This window comes from Portunus trituberculatus, chromosome 37 (genome assembly GCF_017591435.1).
Source record: "Portunus trituberculatus isolate SZX2019 chromosome 37, ASM1759143v1, whole genome shotgun sequence".
NCBI classification, from domain to species: domain Eukaryota; kingdom Metazoa; phylum Arthropoda; class Malacostraca; order Decapoda; family Portunidae; genus Portunus; species Portunus trituberculatus.
Genome location: NC_059291.1, coordinates 26,632,632 through 26,652,455, shown reverse-complemented (window position 1 = coordinate 26,652,455; position 19,824 = coordinate 26,632,632). Strand labels below are relative to the sequence as shown.

At 39.1% G+C, this 19,824-nt stretch overlaps 2 protein-coding genes across 2 annotated transcripts in view; both read left to right on the top strand.

Moving 5' to 3' along the window:
• LOC123514169 (protein mono-ADP-ribosyltransferase PARP3-like) overlaps positions 1–5,366 on the top strand; it is a 37,286-nt gene extending 31,920 nt beyond the window's left edge. The window contains exons 12-14 of the mRNA XM_045271818.1: positions 2,342–2,410; positions 3,083–3,293; positions 3,631–5,366. Coding sequence (XP_045127753.1) covers positions 2,342–2,410; positions 3,083–3,293; positions 3,631–3,803 — 453 coding nt within the window. The 3' untranslated portion in view covers positions 3,804–5,366. The remainder of the gene's footprint in view (positions 1–2,341; positions 2,411–3,082; positions 3,294–3,630) is intronic.
• An 8,826-nt stretch (positions 5,367–14,192) lies between these two features.
• On the top strand, positions 14,193–14,645 carry LOC123514167 (tigger transposable element-derived protein 1-like). The gene has a single exon (XM_045271817.1). It carries the CDS (start codon positions 14,193–14,195, stop codon positions 14,643–14,645), a length of 453 nt encoding a protein of 150 aa, XP_045127752.1.
• The last annotated feature ends 5,179 nt before the right edge of the window (positions 14,646–19,824 follow it).

Here is a 19,824-nt window from a genome sequence, read left to right as displayed (position 1 = left end):
AAAATGCAAGAAAATAGAGTTTGGCAAGAGTGAAAGAAGAATCAGGAGTATGTACAAGATAGGAAATGAAGACATAAAACCAGTCATGAAGAAAAAGACCTTGGGGTGACAATTACCAATGACCTATCGCCAGAGAGACATATAAACAAAATAATTGGAGAAGTATTGAACTTATTGAGGAACATAAGAGTGGCGTCAGATATTTAGATGAAGAAATGATGAAGAAAATAATTACTGCAATGATAAGACCGAGGCTTGAATATGCAACAATACAGTGGGCTCCGAACTTAAAGAAACACATAAGGAAACTAGAGAAAGTACAGAGGGCTGCAACAAAATGGTGCCTGACTTAAGAGATTTGACTTATGAAGACAGACTGAAAAGAATGCAACTTCCGACCCTGGAAAACAGAAGAGAAAGGGAGACCTGATAGCAATATACAGAGTGATGATTGGCATGGAAAAATGGATAGGGAAGATCTGTGTATGTGGAATGAAAGAATGTCGAGAGGGCATGGGAAAAAACTAAAAATGGCCACTTATAGGAGAGATGTGAAAAAATATAGCTTCCCTCATAGAAGGGTGGAAGCATGGAATAGTTTAGACGTGGAAGTGGTCAACGCAAGGAATATTCATGATTTTAAGAAAAAGCTGGACATTAATAGATATGGAGACGGGACAACACGAGCGTAGCTCTTTTCCCGTATGTTACAATTAGGTAAATACAATTAGGTAAATACACACACACATAGGAAATGAAGACATAAAAACCAGTCATGAAGAAAAAGACCTTGGGGTGACAATTACCAATGACCTATCGCCAGAGAGACATATAAACAAAATAATTGGAGAAGTATTGAACTTATTGAGGAACATAAGAGTGGCGTTCGTATATTTAGATGAAGAAATGATGAAGAAAATAATTACTGCAATGATAAGACCGAGGCTTGAATATGCAACAATACAGTGGGCTCGAACTTAAAGAAACACATAAGGAAACTAGAGAAAGTACAGAGGGCTGCAACAAAAATGGTGCCTGACTTAAGAGATTTGACTTATGAAGACAGACTGAACAGAATGCAACTTCCGACCCTGGAAAACAGAAGAGAAAGGGGAGACCTGATAGCAATATACAGAGTGATGATTGGCATGGAAAAAATGGATAAGGAAGATCTGTGTATGTGGAATGAAAGAATGTCGAGAGGGCATGGGAAAAAACTAAAAATGGCCACTTATAGGAGAGATGTGAAAAAATATAGCTTCCCTCATAGAAGGGAAGGGAAGTGGTCAACGCAAGGAATATTCATGATTTTAAGAAAAAGCTGGACATTAGTAGATATGGAGACGGGACAGTACGATCATAGCTCTTTTCCCGTATGTTACAATTAGGTAAATACAATTAGGTAAATACACACTACAACTAGGTAAATACACACACACACTGTGTTTATGTTATGTAAGTGTTGGCCACCATGGCTGGCATAAATTTCAACCTTACTAGGGACTGATCATCTGTGACAATAACTGCCCTGCTGACAGATGCTGGGACAAGCTGGGCAGTTGCGGTCTCCATGACAATAATGATGGGTTGTGTGGTGTGTGAGTGTGAGGTCACAGTCTTACCCGAAGATTAGTAATAATGAGCTCTGAGCTAATTATTACTAATCACTACACTACACACCATGTAGTGTAGTGGTTAGCACACTCGGCTCACAACCATGAAGGCTCGGGTTTGAGTTCTGGGTGCGGCAAAGCAAATGGGCGAGCCCCTTGATATGTAGCCCCTGTTCACCTAGCAGCAAGTAGGTATGGGATGTAACTCAAGGGATCGTGGCCTTGCTTTCCTGCTGTGTGGAGTGTGTTGTTGTCTCAGTCCTACCTGAAGATTGGTCTATGACTTCTGAGCTCACCTGTAATGGGGAAGGCTATCTGGGTGACTAGCAGGCAACCGTGGTGAATCACCACAAAGATTGGATTACTATTATTGTAGTAGTAGTAGTAGTAGTAGTAGTAGTAGTAGTAGTAGTATTATGTAGTAGTAGTAGTAGTATGTAGTAGTAGTAGTAGTAGTAGTAGTAGTAGTAGTAGTAGTAGTAGCAGTAGTAGTAGTAGTAGTAGTAGTAGTAGTAGTAGGTTTTTTTTTATTTATTTTTTTTCATTTATACCATGTGGGCTTTTCATGGGAATTTATGGGCTAAAGGGGATACTGTTTAGAGTACCTCCTATTTCAAAGCCCACCCGCTAGGAAACTGTTGCCCCGAGTGAGGAAGCCCAACTTACATTCGGATTCGAACCGGATTCTAGAATCCTGATGCAGTAATCGGATTCATATCGCCTCTCAGGATTCTACAGATTCGAATCCAGTAATCGTCTCCCGCCCAGCCCTAATCACTACCACGGAGCGGTTTGCTGTAAGCCGCGGCGAGTAACATGTGGCTATAAATGACTCTGTTTTCATTAAGTGGAGGTTTACCTGCATTCTGATAACACTATCGTGTTCATGAGAATTTTTCCTATATGATGCAATAATGTATTTCAGCATTCAATGAACATCCTTTGAAAATAACGAGCTAAACAAAACAGGGTATAAACATTTTTATGAAATCGTCGCAGTTCAACTCGTCATAATACCATTATCTTTTTTCTTTTGTTAATTTTCTACAATACATCTTGATTGTACAGTCACTGCTTAGTCTTATGGTGTTAATCAAATCTGGCTATCCCATATATGAAGTGAGTTATAGCATATAAAATAAAAAATTTCTCACTGGACATACGAGACACAGCCTCTCCGTGGGTGCTAGCGAGAGAGGGGTGCAGCCAATCAGCGCCCAGCTTTTAAACCCGCCTCGGCGCCAGGAATATAGGTTAAGTGAACAATGTTTTATAGTAGTAGTAGTAGTATATAGTATTACACTACAAAGATAAGTCACTATGAGCTCTGAGCCGTCTTTAAGTTCTCTCATTCATTTTGTCAATGTTTTTTCCACATTTCACCTCCTCCATGCTAATATACATTTACTATAATATATACTATATGTTATGGTAAGCTTATATAATATGTAGTAGGTACTTAATACATAATTGTTTTTTCTAGCCTGGTTAATACATATCTTTTTTTTTTTTCAGTCAGTCCACATTTTGGCAAATTTGAAGGTGAGAATAATGTGGGATTCATGTTCTTGGTGGAGGTGGCACTTGGAAAAGAGAAGAGCATTCTTCAGTGTGACACTTCCCTCACAAAAGCTCCTCCAGGCTTTGACAGTGTTGTGGCTAGAGGAAGCAGTGAACCAGGTAACTATATCACTTCTTAAAGCACAGTATGATAATTTACTTTACTGTTGAATGTCAAACAGAATGGCATTTAACATTACTCATCTTGATACAGTAGTTGAAGCTATTGAGTCTGAATGTTGAGAAGTACTTTGTCCATCTCATGTTGAAAATAATGCTTCTTTCAAGTAAATTGAATGCAAGTGCATTTTTAGAAAGAAGGACTTATTATCACTAACATGACTGGAGGATTTTCAGAGTAGGAAGGCAACACAGGATGCCAAAAAAAGGACCAAAAATAAAAGTGTGTCTTACTGCCAACCTTCAGTTTTACGAAATAACATGCTTTCTTCTGCAGATCCCAAGAAGGATAAGAAAACTGTGTTAGATGGCAAAGAAGTCATTGTCCCTGTTGGAACTCCTGTATCTCAGAAAGCTTGGGCAAAAAGCCATTTTGGTCAGAGTGAATACCTTATCTACAAGGAGAGCCAAGCAAGACTCCGATATATGCTGAAATTCTCATTTGACTAGGAGAGTTATAGTATAGTATTCCTCAAGATTTATACATAGAAGCCTTTCAGTAATGATTTTGTTTTGCATGTATGAAATAAGACAGATTTTCTAGGGAATTTAGTAAAAGAGACATCAGTAAACACGGCTAAGTAAGAGCTATTAATTTGCAACAGTACAATGATAGCTACACTGACACAGATAAGGTAGACTTAGACCAGATGACCAGATTAAATTGAGACCTCAGATCCAAGCAACTGAGAAATGGACCATCAAAGAGGTGCAGATAAAAGCTCAGATATGTTACCTTGAGAATGTAGTGGAAATGAAAAGAGACAGTGAATATATGATTGTGGTGGATGTGGATGTTGGAAAGTCCCTTCCAGCTATGTAGGAAGACTAGGTACTGAAAAAGAAATAGTGAGGATGGCTTTGGGATCCGAGTGGTCTCCAAGCGCACGGGTTCGAATCCTGTCCACGGTCTGAGTGTAGGTTGGGCTTCCTCACTCGGGGCAACGGTTTCCTAGCGGGTGGGCTTTGAGATAGGGGGTACCGAAGAAGTATCCCCTTTAGCCCATAAATTCCCGTGAAAAGCCCACATGGTATAAAAAAAAAAAAAAAAATGTACAAAGATAGAGTAGGTGTGAACATTGACAAGTTGAGATTACTGATGTGACCCATGAAGATACTAAGCAAACTACATAAGTTGTGGATGGGCTTATCTACCGATGCTGTGGAAAGCCTGACTTGGCATTCCTGTTAAAGATAGTTGCTGGAACTCCAATTAGGTTAAGAAGAGACAAGAGAAGTAAAATTTTTTGGATATGGAATGAAATAATGCAATGGGAGCTGAACACAACTTATACATTACTATAAGAAAGTAGATGGGAAGTGTGATGAAAGTACATGTGAGTGATTTGGCATGTCTAGTGAGATAGCAGGTGTTAGCTAAAATACAGAGAAACAGTGTAGATAACTTATAGAAAATGAGATGATAAGAAGTGAGTAATTGTTGACTGTGTGGGTATCTTCTGAAGAAGTGTGGTAAGCTAGTAGAAAGGGAAATAATTGAAATGTGCAGACAGCTTGAAGACAATGAGGTGATGAGGATGATAGATTAGACAGTAAGTGATAGAAAGAAAGAAAATTGAAGTTTAAAGAGAGGTAGACAAGTGGATGAAAATACTTATTTCTGATACCTTGTGTTGGTCCTAAGGGATAAACATTAGATTGACAAAGTTATTATAGGTGATTGTAGTTTGAATTTTGCTTTAATAAGTAGTAAGGAAAATGTTATGTTTTCTCTTTGAAGTTTATTTAAAATTTGTTAATTAATGTTAGCAGAATTTGTATGAAAGAGTGATACTGATACTGAAGCACAGTATCAGTATGGATAGGTCAAACTGAACTTGGGGAAGCTGTGAATAACCAGCTGATAACACAAGTCCAGTACGGTGGGATTGGTAAGAAGTCCAAAACTAGAGATTTGTTGATAAAGATTTTGTTAAGATATATTGACCAGTTTATATTGTTTGTGTAAAGGAATGTTTCCCATGTAGCCTAGCCAAGATTGCTGTCATGACTGCAGTGTCTTTCTATCTGAACCACTCTGTGAAACAAATGCACACTTCCATCATGATAAATCAACACACACACACACACACACACACACACACACACACACACAACACACACACACACACACACACACACACACACACACACACACACTGCGTAGTGTAGTGGTTAGCATGCTTGACTCACAATCGAGAGGGCTGGGTTTGAGTCCCGGGAAGCGGCGAGGCAAATGGGCAAGCAAGGTGTGGCCCCTGTTCACCTAGCAGTAAATAGGTAGCTACGGGATGTAACCGGAGGGATTGTGGCCTCACTTCCCCAGTGTGTGTTGTGTGTGATGTGGTCTCAGTCCTACACGAAGATCGGTCTATGAGCTCTGAGCTCGCTCTGTAATGAGGAAGACTGGCTGGGTGACCAGCAGATGACTGAGGTGAATTACACACTGCAAGAAGGAAATGTTATGAGTTTGTGATATAGTAAAATTATGTTTTATCACTTCTGAAATATATGATCAGGTCATTGTTGATGTTTTTGGTTTTTCTATGCATCTTAGTATATTGTCTGGCACTATATATTCCTGCAAACATAAATATGGTGATGTATTCTCTAATGGAACTCCAATAAGAGGCAGTCACAAGGCAGATGCAAGCTCCATTTCCTGTCAATAAGGAAGGTAACAAACATCAACCCATTCTTGTTAACTTATTAGTGATGTCCGAGCTAAATGCCCACCATGAAAACACAAACACACATACACACACACACACATAAAAACCAGTCATGAAGAAAAAGACCTTGGGGTGACAATTACCAATGACCTATCGCCAGAGACATATAAACAAAATAATTGAGAAGTATTGAACTTATTGAGGAACATAAGAGTGGCGTTCGTATATTTAGATGAAGAAATGATGAAGAAAATAATTACTGCAATGATAAGACCGAGGCTTGAATATGCAACAATACAGTGGGCTCGAACTTAAAGAAACACATAAGGAAACTAGAGAAAGTACAGAGGCTGCAACAAAAATGGTGCCTGACTTAAGAGATTTGACTTATGAAGACAGACTGAAAAGAATGCAACTTCCGACCCTGGAAAACAGAAGAGAAAGGGGAGACCTGATAGCAATATACAGAGTGATGATTGGCATGGAAAAATGGATAGGGAAGATCTGTGTATGTGGAATGGAAGAATGTCGAGAGGGCATGGAAAAAAAACTAAAATGGCCACTTATAGGAGAGATGTGAAAAAATATAGCTTCCCTCATAGAAGGGTGGAAGCATGGAATAGTTTAGACGTGGAAGTGGTCAATGCAAGGAATATTCATGATTTTAAGAAAAAGCTGGACATTAATAGATATGGAGACGGGACAACACGAGCATAGCTCTTTTCCCGTATGTTACAATTAGGTAAATACAATTAGGTAAATACACACACACACACGTTGTGTGGATCCCCCATAAAAAGAAACACATAAGGAAGTTGGAGAGACTAAAATATGGCTACAAGAATGGTTCCAGAATTTGAAGGGATGACCAACCCTGGAACTGAGAAGGGAGAGAGGAGATCTGATAAAAATTTATGGATTGATCAACAGAATGGATAAAGTGGATAATGAGAAACTGATCCTGAGAGAAGACTATGACATTTGAAGCACAAGATCGCATAGTAAAAATCTGAGGAAGGGAAGATGTCTGAGAGATGTTAAAAAATATAGTTTCCCGCAAATATGTGTTGAACTTGGAACAGTTTGAGGGAAGAAGTGGTGTCAGCAGTGAGTGTGTATAGTTTTAAAGAAAAATTGGGTAAGTGTAGATATGGAGATGGGACCACATGAGCATAAAGGCCAGGCCCTGTAAAACTACAACTAGGTAAATACAACATACCTTTTTATAGAGTTAAGAAACACACACATACTTTTTTTATAGAGTTAAGAAAAAATACACGCTTGGTGCAATGCTAGATGTGCAGAAACAAAAAAGGCTAAAGCTTGGAAGAAACTCTTAAAAGAGAGAAATGACAATAACAGACGACAACATAGGGATGTAAGAAATGAATATAGCTATTAAAGTAAGGAGAGGGGAAGAAAGAAACTTTGAGAAAGATGTGGTGAGTAGAAGCAAAGATGAACTCAAGGATTTCTACAAATTCATAAATAGCAAAATGAAGAACAAGAAAACAATAGAAAAATAATTAAAGGAGGGAAGACATACCAAACATAGAAGGAAATGTGGGAAATAATGAATGAGAGCCTCAAAGCGGTATTCACTGTAGAAGATTTTGCAAAACTCATAGGACATCGCATTGCCAAGGATTACAGGAAATCACGGTGCACAAAGAGGATATAAGAAGATTATTGGATAACTTGGATGTCAGAAAAGCAATTGGGCCTGGTGGTGTATCAGGCTGGGTGCTAAAAGAATGTAAAGAACAACTGTTGGATCCAATTTGGTAAATAACTACAAGTTCACTAAATGAAGGGAAAATTCCACTAGAATGGAAAAGAGCCTGTGTAATACTGACATTTAAAGAGGGAAAGGCATATGAGCCATTAAATTACATACCAGTATCACTTACAAGCATTATGGGAAAGTTGCATGAAATAATTACTAAAGATAAATGTGTTAAACATTTGGAAGAAGAACAAGTCATATTGAACAGACAATTTGGGTTCAGGACAGGATGGTCATGTGTGTCAAATTTATTAAACTTCTACTCGAGAGTAACAGAAGGACTGGAAAACAGAGATGGTTGGGTGGACACAGTATACCAAGACTTAAAACGCTTTTGATAAAGTCCCTCATAACATAACATAACATAACATAAATAATAGGATAACAAAGGGCCACCAGGGCCCATCTAGGTTATCCTGTATCAGTTGCACAGCGACCTCGTCATCAGTACTTAAAGATACACTTACAAGTACACAATACATTATATACTAATTCTAAATATTTGGCCCATTAACAGGGCTAAGTCCTGCATCGAATTCCTCTACAATCTGTAATCCCCATACATGGGGATCATGTCTTGTTTAACTATAGTAAATTTCTTATAAAAACTATCATGCAGCGCTATACATAATTATAAATCTAATAAATTTAAGTGCTTATCTAATCTGTTTTTAAACATTGTCAAACTAGTGCTATTTACAACCGTCTCTGGCAATGCATTCCAGAAGTCTACCACCCTATGACTAAAGAAATATTTTCTTATATCTAACCTGCAGCCTTGCTTTCTAATCTTCCTGCCATGATTTCTAGTCCTACTTCCCTCCTCTAAGGTAAAGAAAGATCTCACATCTATGTAGTTTGTATCTGAGAACATTTTAAATAACTCTATCATATCCCTCTTATACATCTCCTCTCAAATGAAAACATGTTTAATTCCTTTAATCTATCTCTATACTCCAGGCGCTTTAAAGCTGGTATCATCCTAGTTGCTCTTCTCTGAACTGCTTCTAACATGTTGATATCCTGCCTATAGTGGGGTGACCAGGCCTGTATGCAATACTCTAAATGGGGCCTAACATAGGAATTATATAAGCTACGCACCACTTCCTTACTTTTATAACTAACATTTCTATTTATAAAACCCAGGATCCTATTTGCCCTATTTCTTGCTTCTAAACATTGCTTTGAAAATTTCATAGTCCTGTCTATCACTACTCCTAAATCCTTTCCTTCCTCTACTGCCTCTAGCCAACATCCCTCCATCTCATAGTTAAAGTTTGTGTTGTCTTTACCTAAATGCATAACCTGACACTTTTAGAATTAAACTCCATCTGCCACCTGTCTGCCCATGCTATCAGCCTGTCCAGGTCTCGTTGTATTCTGTAATTGTCCTTTTCACCCTGTACTGCACATGCTATCTTAGTATCATCTGCAAACTTTGATACTTTGCTACTAATTCCTATATCTAAATCGTTAATGTACACCAAGAAAAGAAGAGGTCCTAGCACTGATCCTTGGGGTACCCACTAACCACTTCCTTCCACTCAGACATTGCCCCATTTAATACTACTCTCTGTTTCCTATCAGAAAGCCATTCACTAATCCAATCAACTAACCTACCCCCTATCCCATGTAGTCTCAATTTGTACACTAGCCTCCTATGCGGTACCTTATCAAACGCCTTGCTAAAATCTAGATATATAACATCTATGCTATTTCCATCATCTAACTCCTTGGTAATATATTCTAAGATATCGAGCAAATTTGTAAGACAGGACCTCCCTGATCTAAAGCCATGTTGGGTATCTCTAATTAATCTATTCTCATTTAAATGCTCCCAAATACTACCCTTAATGATTTTCTCTAGTATCTTACATACTATACTAGTTAAACTGATCGGTCTATAATTATTCGCATCATCCTTCCTACCTTTTTAAATATTGGAGTAACATTAGCTAACTTCCAGTCCTGAGGTATCTCAGCAAACCTAAGTGATCTTTCAAAGATTAACTTAAGTGCTTCAGAAATACTGTCTACACCCTCCCTAAGTACTCTGGCATGTAGCTCATCAGGACCACTAGCTTTCCTATCGTCTAGTTCAAGAATAAATTTCCTAATAATTCCCGGTTTTATATCAATATTTTCTAAAGCTCTTAAACTACTCGTCGCACTGTTTGTAACAGGATTTCCTATTCTTTCCTAGTAAATACTGAAGAAAATTGTTCATTCAATAATTCTACTATGTCTTCATTTTGATCCACTACTACACCATCTTTTCTGAGTGGTCCAATCCTATCCTTATTTCTTTTATCACTGACCTTGTAATAACTATATAATTTTTGGGATCTTTACTCCCAGCTCTAGCTAGTTTTATCTCTGCCTGCCTTTTACTTTTTTTATAACCTTACTCAAATCATCTCTGACCTGTCTGTACCTAATCAAATCTACATCTTCCCACTTTTCTGCAACTCTCTGTATGCCCTCTTCTTCTCTCTGATCTGGCTACCTATCTCATGAGTCCACCATAATGGCTTCCTGTTTCTCTGCCTTATATCTTTGTAAGGGATACACTGCATCACTATACCCTTTACTACAACCTTAAAAATATCCCACATCTCCTGTGCAGTTTTATTTCCAAAACTATCTTCCCAGTTTACCTCTCCTAATAACTGACGTAACCTACCATAATTGCCTTTCTGATAGTTTGGGACTCTAGTCTTATTCACTATATTATCCCTACTGGAATTAATGATAAATCTAATTATATGATGGTCACTGTTTGCTAAAGTCTCTCCTACCTCAACTTCCTTTAAACAATGCTCAATATTTGTTAGTACTATGTCTAAAACCTTCCTCCCCCTAGTAGGTTTATCTACCATCTGCACTAAATAGTTATCCTGAAAACTTTCCATAAACTTATTTTCACTAGCATCTCCTACCATCCTCTCCCAGTTTACTGACTTAAGATTAAAATCCCTAAGATAATTGTCTGACTAGTACACCCCTATTTATCTCATCTACCATAAGGTTGTCTACATCTGCTGACTGGTTAGGTGGTCTATAAAAAGCTCCTACTCTAATAACCTTACTTTTGTTTACTCTAACATCCAGCCATAAGGACTCTACTCTGTTATCTACCTTAATACCATTAACCTGACTGGAAATGAAGGATTTTTTTACATAAATAACTACTCCTCCACCTATCCTACCAATTCTCTGGTGTAAATACATAATGTATCCATCTACTTCATATTCTTTCCTATTTTCCTAAACTTTTCCTCATTTACCCATGCCTCTGTGACACATACAACATCTAAGTCCTCCTCAACTATATAACTAGATAACTCGTCCTTCTTGTTCCTAAGACTCCTGGCATTTACATAAAAACATTTAAGTCCTGCTACCTTCCTAGATGCTGTCTCCTTATTTGGAATCCTAATCTTATTCTCTCCTATTTGCACCTGGAAATCTTTCCTAATCTTTTCACTATCTCTGTTTATCCTATCTAATTTATGTCTAGCATCTTTCTTCTGGAATGCATTTGCTACCTCACCCCCTACACTCCATCCCAACTCCCCTCCAGACATCCACTCAGCACATCCACACCCTTCCTACTCAGATGCACACCATCCCTAGCATACAAATCCCTTCGCCCATAGAACCTATCCCATACATCCACAAAGCTGACACCCACATCCTTACACATCCCTTTTACCCGATCATTCACACCAATGGCTCTAGACAACCATTCCCTGCTAACATACACACGAGGCAAGATTCCTGACACTACACACCTCCTACCACTCTCCCTTATCTTGCCTAACATTTCCCGAAATCTTGCCACTAACTCCTCCGACCCACCTGCTCTGACATCGTTCCCACCTACGTGCAAAACTACTACACCCTCCCTCTCCATCCCCCCAACCCTCTTCTGCACCTCCTCACTCACTGCCTTCACACCTGCACCAGGCATACACACATTCGTCCTCCTATCCCTGTCTTTCCCACAGAAAGTGCTATCTAAATACCTAACCTGAGAGTCACCCACCACACACACCTGAGGTGTGCTAGGCACAACCATCCTCCTCCTCTCCTCTACCCCCTTCTTTCTCCTTTCACTCACCACAACCACTTCATTCACTCCACTCACTTTCACTCTCCCTCCCCTCCAACAAACCGAACCTATTTTCACACTCAACAGGTTTAGTCCTATCCTCCCTAACTGCCTCCGCTTTCCTTCCCTCGCAACCTGCCATCTCTGCCCATCCTGACTACTATCTTTCCCAGTCTGGCTCGCCTGCTCCTCTTCCCCACTCTGCTCTTCCCGACAGAGGCCAAGCCACCCTGTCGCCCTCAGAAGGTCCAACCTTCGGCCTAACACTGATCTCCTGCCTAATTTTTTCCACTGCCTCCCAAGCCTCTTAACCTCCTCCTTCAACTCAAAGATGAGAACTTGTTCGCACTTTTCCCCTCACTTAGCTTTCTGATTTCCTCTCGTAATTCTCGGTGCTCAAGAGAAAGAACTAAATTCTCGCTCTTGAGCCTACATACCATACACTCAGAAAAGTCAACGACCTTCCTGTCATGCCCACACATCTCACACACAACAAACTCTCCCAATCCCATCTCAACACACTCTTTCACGCACTCAATCACACTCTGATATACCTCAGTAGCTACCGCCATACTAACTTACAATCTGTTAACTCACAAACAAATAAAAATACTTGGTGACGGGGGTGGGGAACCGCGGTGGTGGGGGGGCCTAAGTGAGGTCAACTAATCCTCTTTCAAGGTCAACTTGACAGTTACAAGCCTAGTCTCCTCGCTCTACAAAAATACTTTTAACTCACAAACACTGATTCTAACCACTATTTCACTCTAATCTAACACTTGCAGTACACACTTTCACTTCACTAACACTCAAAAACACCACACACAGACACCAAGCACAAACACCACTCGCTAACTATAAAAACCACAGCCAAAAATGGAGCGCACACACAACACGTCCACTCACCAACGCAGCTCTCTCTGCTCTCATGGAAGATTACTTTGGAAACTAGAGAACATAGAGGGACTGCGAGGAACTTTGTTAGAATGGTCAAGAGACTATTTGAAGGGAAGGGAGATGAGAACTGTGATCAGAGATACATACTCATCTTGGGGTAAAGTAACAAGCGGAGTGCCACAAGGGTAAATGTTAGCCCCCTTCATGTTTCAGATTTATGTAAACGACATTCACAATGGGATAAACAGTTACATTAATCTATTTGCTGATGATGCAAAATTACTAAGAGTTATCAAAACCCAGGACGACTGTTTGCTGTTACAGGAAGATATAAATATGATCTATGAGTGGAGTAAGAAGTGGAAATTGGAGTTCAATGCCAAGAAATGTCATGTAATGGAATTAGGAAAGAGCAAAAGAATACTGGTATGGAACTATTTGATGGGAGGGAAACAAATAATGAAGATTGAAGGGGAAATAGATCTGGGAGTGATTATACAGGAAAATCTGAACCCTGAAAAACACATTAGTAAGATATTTGGAATATCATATAAAATGTTGACTGGTACAGTGGTACCTTGGAGTACGAACGCTTTTGAACACGAACAACTTGAAATATGAACAAAAAATGCATTGGAGGACGAACTTTGCTTTGGAGTGCGAACAATAACAAATGAAGTCAACAGATGGCGCGCAGCACTATGTGATCATCTGACTGCATGCTGGTGCACCATGCTGCCTCAGTGCCTCAGGAGTATTGTTTGCAGTTGTTTGGTTGTTGTTTGGTTATTGCTGTTATCATGGCTCTCCAGAAGCCTCAAAGTGACCAGAAACCTAAGAAGAAGGTGCCACGCCTGAGTTTTGCAATGAAGAAGGAAATAATAGAGAAACATCAGAGGGGAGTGAGGGTGAAGGACCTTGTGCAAGTGTACTATTTGTACATTTGTGGAAAGTAAGGAGAAAATAATGGTTGCTGATGGGGCTAAAGGTGTGGTAGGTGTTGCAGCTACCAAGAGGCTACAGGTTTTGGATAAAGTTGAGCAGCTACTTACGGTGTGGATAACAGACATGCAGCTGAAGGATAACCCCATTAGTGAGATGGCAATCTGTGAAAAGGCCAAGAAACTGTACAGGGATTTAATGGCTGAATTACCAACTACAAGAGATACCAGTCCTGAAGCAGAGGGTGGTTCCAAAATTTTCACTAAAGAAGTGGCATCCACAGTGTTGTGAGGCATGGTGAAGCTGCCAGTGCCAATGTAGAAGGGGCAAATAAGTTTGTTGGGGAATTTGCTGCCTTTGTGAAGACTGCAGGGTTTCTCCCCCAACAGTGTTTTAATTGTGACGAAACTGGGCTCTTCTGGAAAAAAATGCCCAACAGGACCTACATCACCCAAGAGGAGAAGCTGCTGCCAGGACACAAGCCTATGAAGGACAGGCTGACACTCATGTTCTGTGCTAATGCAAATGGTTATTGCAAGATCAAACCACTGCTTATTTATCATTCTGAAACCCCAAGAGCATTTAATAGACACAATGTGATAAAAGCAAGCCTGCCAGTGATGTGGAGAGCCAACCCAAAGACTTGGGTCACTAGGATGTTTTTTATGGAATGGATAGTGCAGGTGTTTGGCCCAACAATTAAGAAATATCTGGAGCAGAACAAGTTACCACTGAAGTGTCTGTTGCTGATGGACAATGCTCCTGCACACCCTCCAGATTTGGAGGCAAACCTACCAACTAACCTTGATTTTATCAATTTAGTTCCTACCACCCAACACCCAACACAACACCTCTGCTACAGCCCATGGACCAGCAGATGATAGCTAATTTCAAGAAATTGTACACAAAGGCACTCTTTGAAAAGTTCTTTCAGATTACAAGTGACACAGATCTAACATTAAAATGTTTCTGAAAGGAGCACTTCAACATTTTTCAACCACATCCAGTTGATTTCTAAGGCATGGAATGAGGTCACCATTCACACACTGCAGTCTTCTTGGAAGGAACTGTGGCCACATGAAGTGGAGAGACAATTTGGTGGAAGCGGTAGTTGATCTTGGTATGAAAATGGAGTTGGAGGTGGGTGCTGATGATGTGGAGCAGCTAATGGTGGAACAAAAAGATGAACTCACTACTGAGGAGCTTGTTCAGCTGAACAATGAACAAGTGAAGGCTCTAGAAGAGCAATTTTCATCACCAGATGATGAGGCAACTGAAATCACTGCATGTAACACTGCTGAGGCAAAAAGAATGTGTGCCATGTGGTCTGAAATGCAGGAATTTATTGGAAAATATCATCCTAACAAAGCAGTTAGTGGAAGACTAGTGGATGGTATGAATGACCATGTTTTTTCTCACTTTAGAAAATTTATTGAGAAAAGTAAAGGGCAGACCACTCTTGACAAGTTCTTTAAAAGATCCACCAGTGTGCAAGAGAAAAAAACAAAAAACGAGTTGCCCAAGAAGGGTGACTCACTATCACACCAGTAATCCACTACCTTCCCCTGCCACCATCTCTACTACTTGTGCAGCCTTTCAAGGTAATAAATCCTTTCTTTTATGGTTATAGCATAATAATAGTATATATATAGTATAGTATGCAAAAAGTAAGAAATTAGGTGAAAAATATAATTTATTTGGTCTTGGGAAGTGGTTTAGAACGAATTATAATTTCTTCCATAAGAATACATGTATCTTGATGCTTTGGATTAAGAACATTTTGGAGTAAGAACAAAATTTTGAACTGATTAAGTTCGTATTCCAAGGCACCACTGTATAAGAGTGACATTTCAATTCATGGTCAAAGATATGATGAAAAAAATCATCAAAGCTGGAATATGCAGCTGTGGTGTGGTCTCCGAGCTCTAAAAAAGACATAAGATTAGAACGGATACAGAAGATTGCTGGAACTAAAGGACCTAACATATGAAGAACGACTAAAGGAAATGGAACTACCAACCTTACAAGAAAGAATAGAATGAGGAGACCTAATAATTATGTACAAGATAGTCAATGGCATTGAAAAGATAGACAAGGAAGACTTGGTGCTGGTGGCAGAAGATGATGGAAGGACAAGAGGTCATTTAAAGAAGATTAGGAAAAGGCAGTGTGTGAAGGATATTGGAAAATACAGTTTTCCACACAGAACGGTGAAGAAGTGGAATGCATTTAGTAATGAAGTAATGTGGATAACATTAAGGAAAAATTGTATAATTGGACACATGGAGACAGGATGCTATCAGCCCTGCTTGAACCCTGTACAATACAACTAGGCAAATGCACATACACACACACTGCACTTATGCATAAGAGTGATTATATGCACCACACGCAAGAGAAACATGGTTTTACAAGCCCAGAGTACTGAAAAGCTATATATAAATAACTTATGGCTTACTATAGTCATCTTCAAGTACTGAAGGAAGAGATGATTGAATACACTATTATAGTTGCAAATTAGACCTTAAGAACATCCCTAGTTGTGTAGCAATATATGTATGTATGTACGTATGTGTGCAAGTTCGTCATTCGTCACTACGTAACATATATCAAAGCAATGTTATACTGTACAGTCAAGCACAGATGACACTTAACTCTGACTTCAAAGAAGGGTACTAGAATTGTTCATGAAGGGTACATAAAAGGTATGTATTTTTTGTGATGAAATCATGATACCTTTATTGTAACCTTACAAATGTACCCTGTCTGAAGCGCATATTTAACATCTTTAAATTGCAAATCTTCCCCTACATAAGAATGTCCCCATCCCTTTACCAGTCTCTTCATCATCCTCCCAACACCCCATTCCATACTGTCCACATTCCACAGCCTTTACAGCCTACTCTCATTATCCTGTTTGCATTTAGCAAGGGAATAAACAACAGAAATCATACACACTTATGTATGCACATGTACAATAATTATTTTCCAAAAGAAATCATATACATATAATAATGGTAGATATTTTTCATAACATGGATTTACCTTATCTCCTAACCAACATAATCACTGTTTCAAGTCAACTATCTGCTCATATGGATACCAAGATGCAAGTTGTTCCACATGTAGATCATACAAGTTTTATCGAACAGATAATTTAGGTTCAGGACAGGAAGATCATGTGTGTCAGATTTACTAAGTTTCTACTCAAGAGTAGTAGAAGGACTGGAGAGCAGAGACGGATGGGTGGACACTGTACCTGGCCATAAAAAAAGGGTTTTGATAAAGTCCCACATAGCAGACTACTTTGGAAGTTGGAGAACATAGGAGGCCTGAGAGGAAAAATTATTTGATTGGATAAGGGATTACTTGAAAGATAGAGAGATGAGAACTGTAGAGTGCCACAGGGATCATTGTTAGCCCCCATTATGTTCCATATATATGTACGTAGATGACATACAGTATGGAGTGACCTATTGTATTAATTTATTTGCTAATGATGCAAAATTGTTAAGAGTAATTAAGATCTGAGAAGACTGTTTGCTGCTGCAGGAAGATTAGACAAAATTTAAGAGTGGAGTTAAAAGTGGAAATTAGAATTCAATGCCAAGAAATGTCATGTAATGGAATTGGAAAGAATAAGAAGAACAGTATGGAACTATTTGATGGGAAAGGAACAAAATGAAAAAGGAAAAAGATCTGGGAGTGGTTATACAAGAAACTCTGAGCCCCGAAAAACACATGAGTAAAATATTTGGATCAACGTATAAAATGTTGACTAATACTAGGCTGGCATTTCAATTCATGGATAAGGATATGATGAAAAAATTATAATGAGTATGATATGTCCAAAGTCGAAATATGCAGCAGTGGTGTGGTAACCGAGCTTGAAAAAGGATACTGTATAAGATTAGAATGGATTCAGAGGATAGCTACAAAGATGGTACTGGAACTAAAGGACCTAACATACGAAGAAAGGCTAAAGGAAATGGGACTGAGCCAACTTTACAAGATAGAAGAGAAAGAGGAGACCTAATGACATTGTATAAAATAGTTAATGGCATTGAAAAGCTAGACAAGCAAGACCTGGTGCTGGTGACAGAAGGAGCTAGAAGGACAAGAGTACATGCAAAAAAGATTAGGAAGAGGCAGTGTGTGAAGGATATTTAAAAAAAAAGAAGCAATTTTCCACATAGAACTGTGGAAAAGTGAAATGAATTAAATGATGAAGTTGTTGCAGCACATAATGTGTATAGCTTTAAAGAAAAATTGCACAAGTGGAGATATGGAGACAGGACACTATGAGTCCTGCTTGAAACCTGTACAATACAACTATGTAAATACACACACACACACACACGGTACACAGAAGACACGGTCGCTGAGCTCCGGAGAAATCATCTTTACTACTACTGTTGCCGTTGCCTAAGAGTAACTAAGGTGGGTAAGGAGCATGTAATGTTTGTCCCGTCTCCATATGTTAACTGTTGAGAAGCAAGTAATGTCCAGGGAAGGTGAATTTTAACTGTAACCTGCGTTGGAACCATCAGCTGGGAGTTGTTTACATCTGCGCAACATGGCGGCCGCATATTCGGAAGGGGAATTAGACTTCACAGGCTTCCAAGGTACAATGGAAAAGAGCGTCTATGTCAAGAAAATTCTGGAATTAGAAGGAAAAATTGAAAAACTATTTGAAAAGTATGGCGAACTGGAAAAGAGTCATAACAATGTGCTGAAAGAGTGCGCTGAAATGAAGACAGAAAATGCAGTACTGAAAGAGGAAGTTAAGTTAATTAAAGTGAATTGCGACAAATGTGGAGAATCTTTAGGAAAAGTGATGGAGAAGCAGGCTGAATGGAAAAAAAGTCAGGAAGTGGAAAGAAAGGAGGTAAATTACAAAGTTGCAAGTCTGGAAAAGGAAATCAAAGAGTCTGGGGAGAAAACTTTGGGCCTTGCTGAAATTATAGATCAACAGATCATAGAAGAGAAGATTGCTGAGAAAGTTGTGAAGGTTATTAAGTCAAATGAGACATTGGTGAGGGAAACTGTAGACAAAAAGAGATGTGTGGTGATATTTGGTGTGGAGGAGGATAAGACACCGAGTAAAATGGAGAGAGAGAAAACATAAAAAGGTGATAAATAATATCATTAATGTGGTGCAGGAGGAGGGAAAAGACCTAGTACAAGAAATAGAGGACTTCCATAGAATTGGAAAGTTCACAGGAGAAGGTATGAGGCCAGTAAGAATCAAATTTAAGTCACAAAAGGATGTAGATGAATTGGTGGAGAAGTCATGGAGGTTAGCCCAGCAGGAAACAACAAGGAAGATTTGGTTGAGAAGAGATCTCGGTGAAAAGGAAAGAGAAATGTTAAATGAGTTGAGAAAGGAGGCTTTGAAAAAAATGAAGAGAGGACAGAAGAGGAGAAGAAAGAGTTTTTCTGGAGAATCTTGGATATGAGACTGAGGAAGTGGTTCATAACCCAGAAAAGTACAGTAAGAAAGGACTAAAGAAACTTACGTATGAGCGGAATGTAATGTATTCCAACATAAATGGAGTGATATCGGGATTTTAGAACTCAACGATTACTTGAGGGACAAGAACCCAGATATTGTGGGTCTTACTGAAACAAAACTGAGAGAGGAGAAGACCTGATGATGGTTGGAGAAGGAAATATAATGTTTGGAAAAGAAATAGAGTAGGTAAGATGGGAGGAGGACTGATGTTGCTGGTTAAAAAGATATAAAGGTGGATCAAGTGAAAGAAGGTATGGGAAAGGCAGAAGTGCTAAAGATCAGAGCAGAAACTAATGAAGGAAAAAGAGGCACTACATAGTGGTGTACGTACCACCTAAGACAAATGCATGGTCAGTACAGGAATATGAAGAAATGATAAGAGATACAGGAACATGTCTGGAAGAAATGTTGGGTGGCTGTGAACGAACTATAATGATGGGAGATTTTAATTGTAAAGAGGTGTGTTGGGAGGACTGGTCAATGGAGGATCAGAGACAACATGGGGAAATACACTATTGACACTGGCAATGGAAAATGTGTTAACT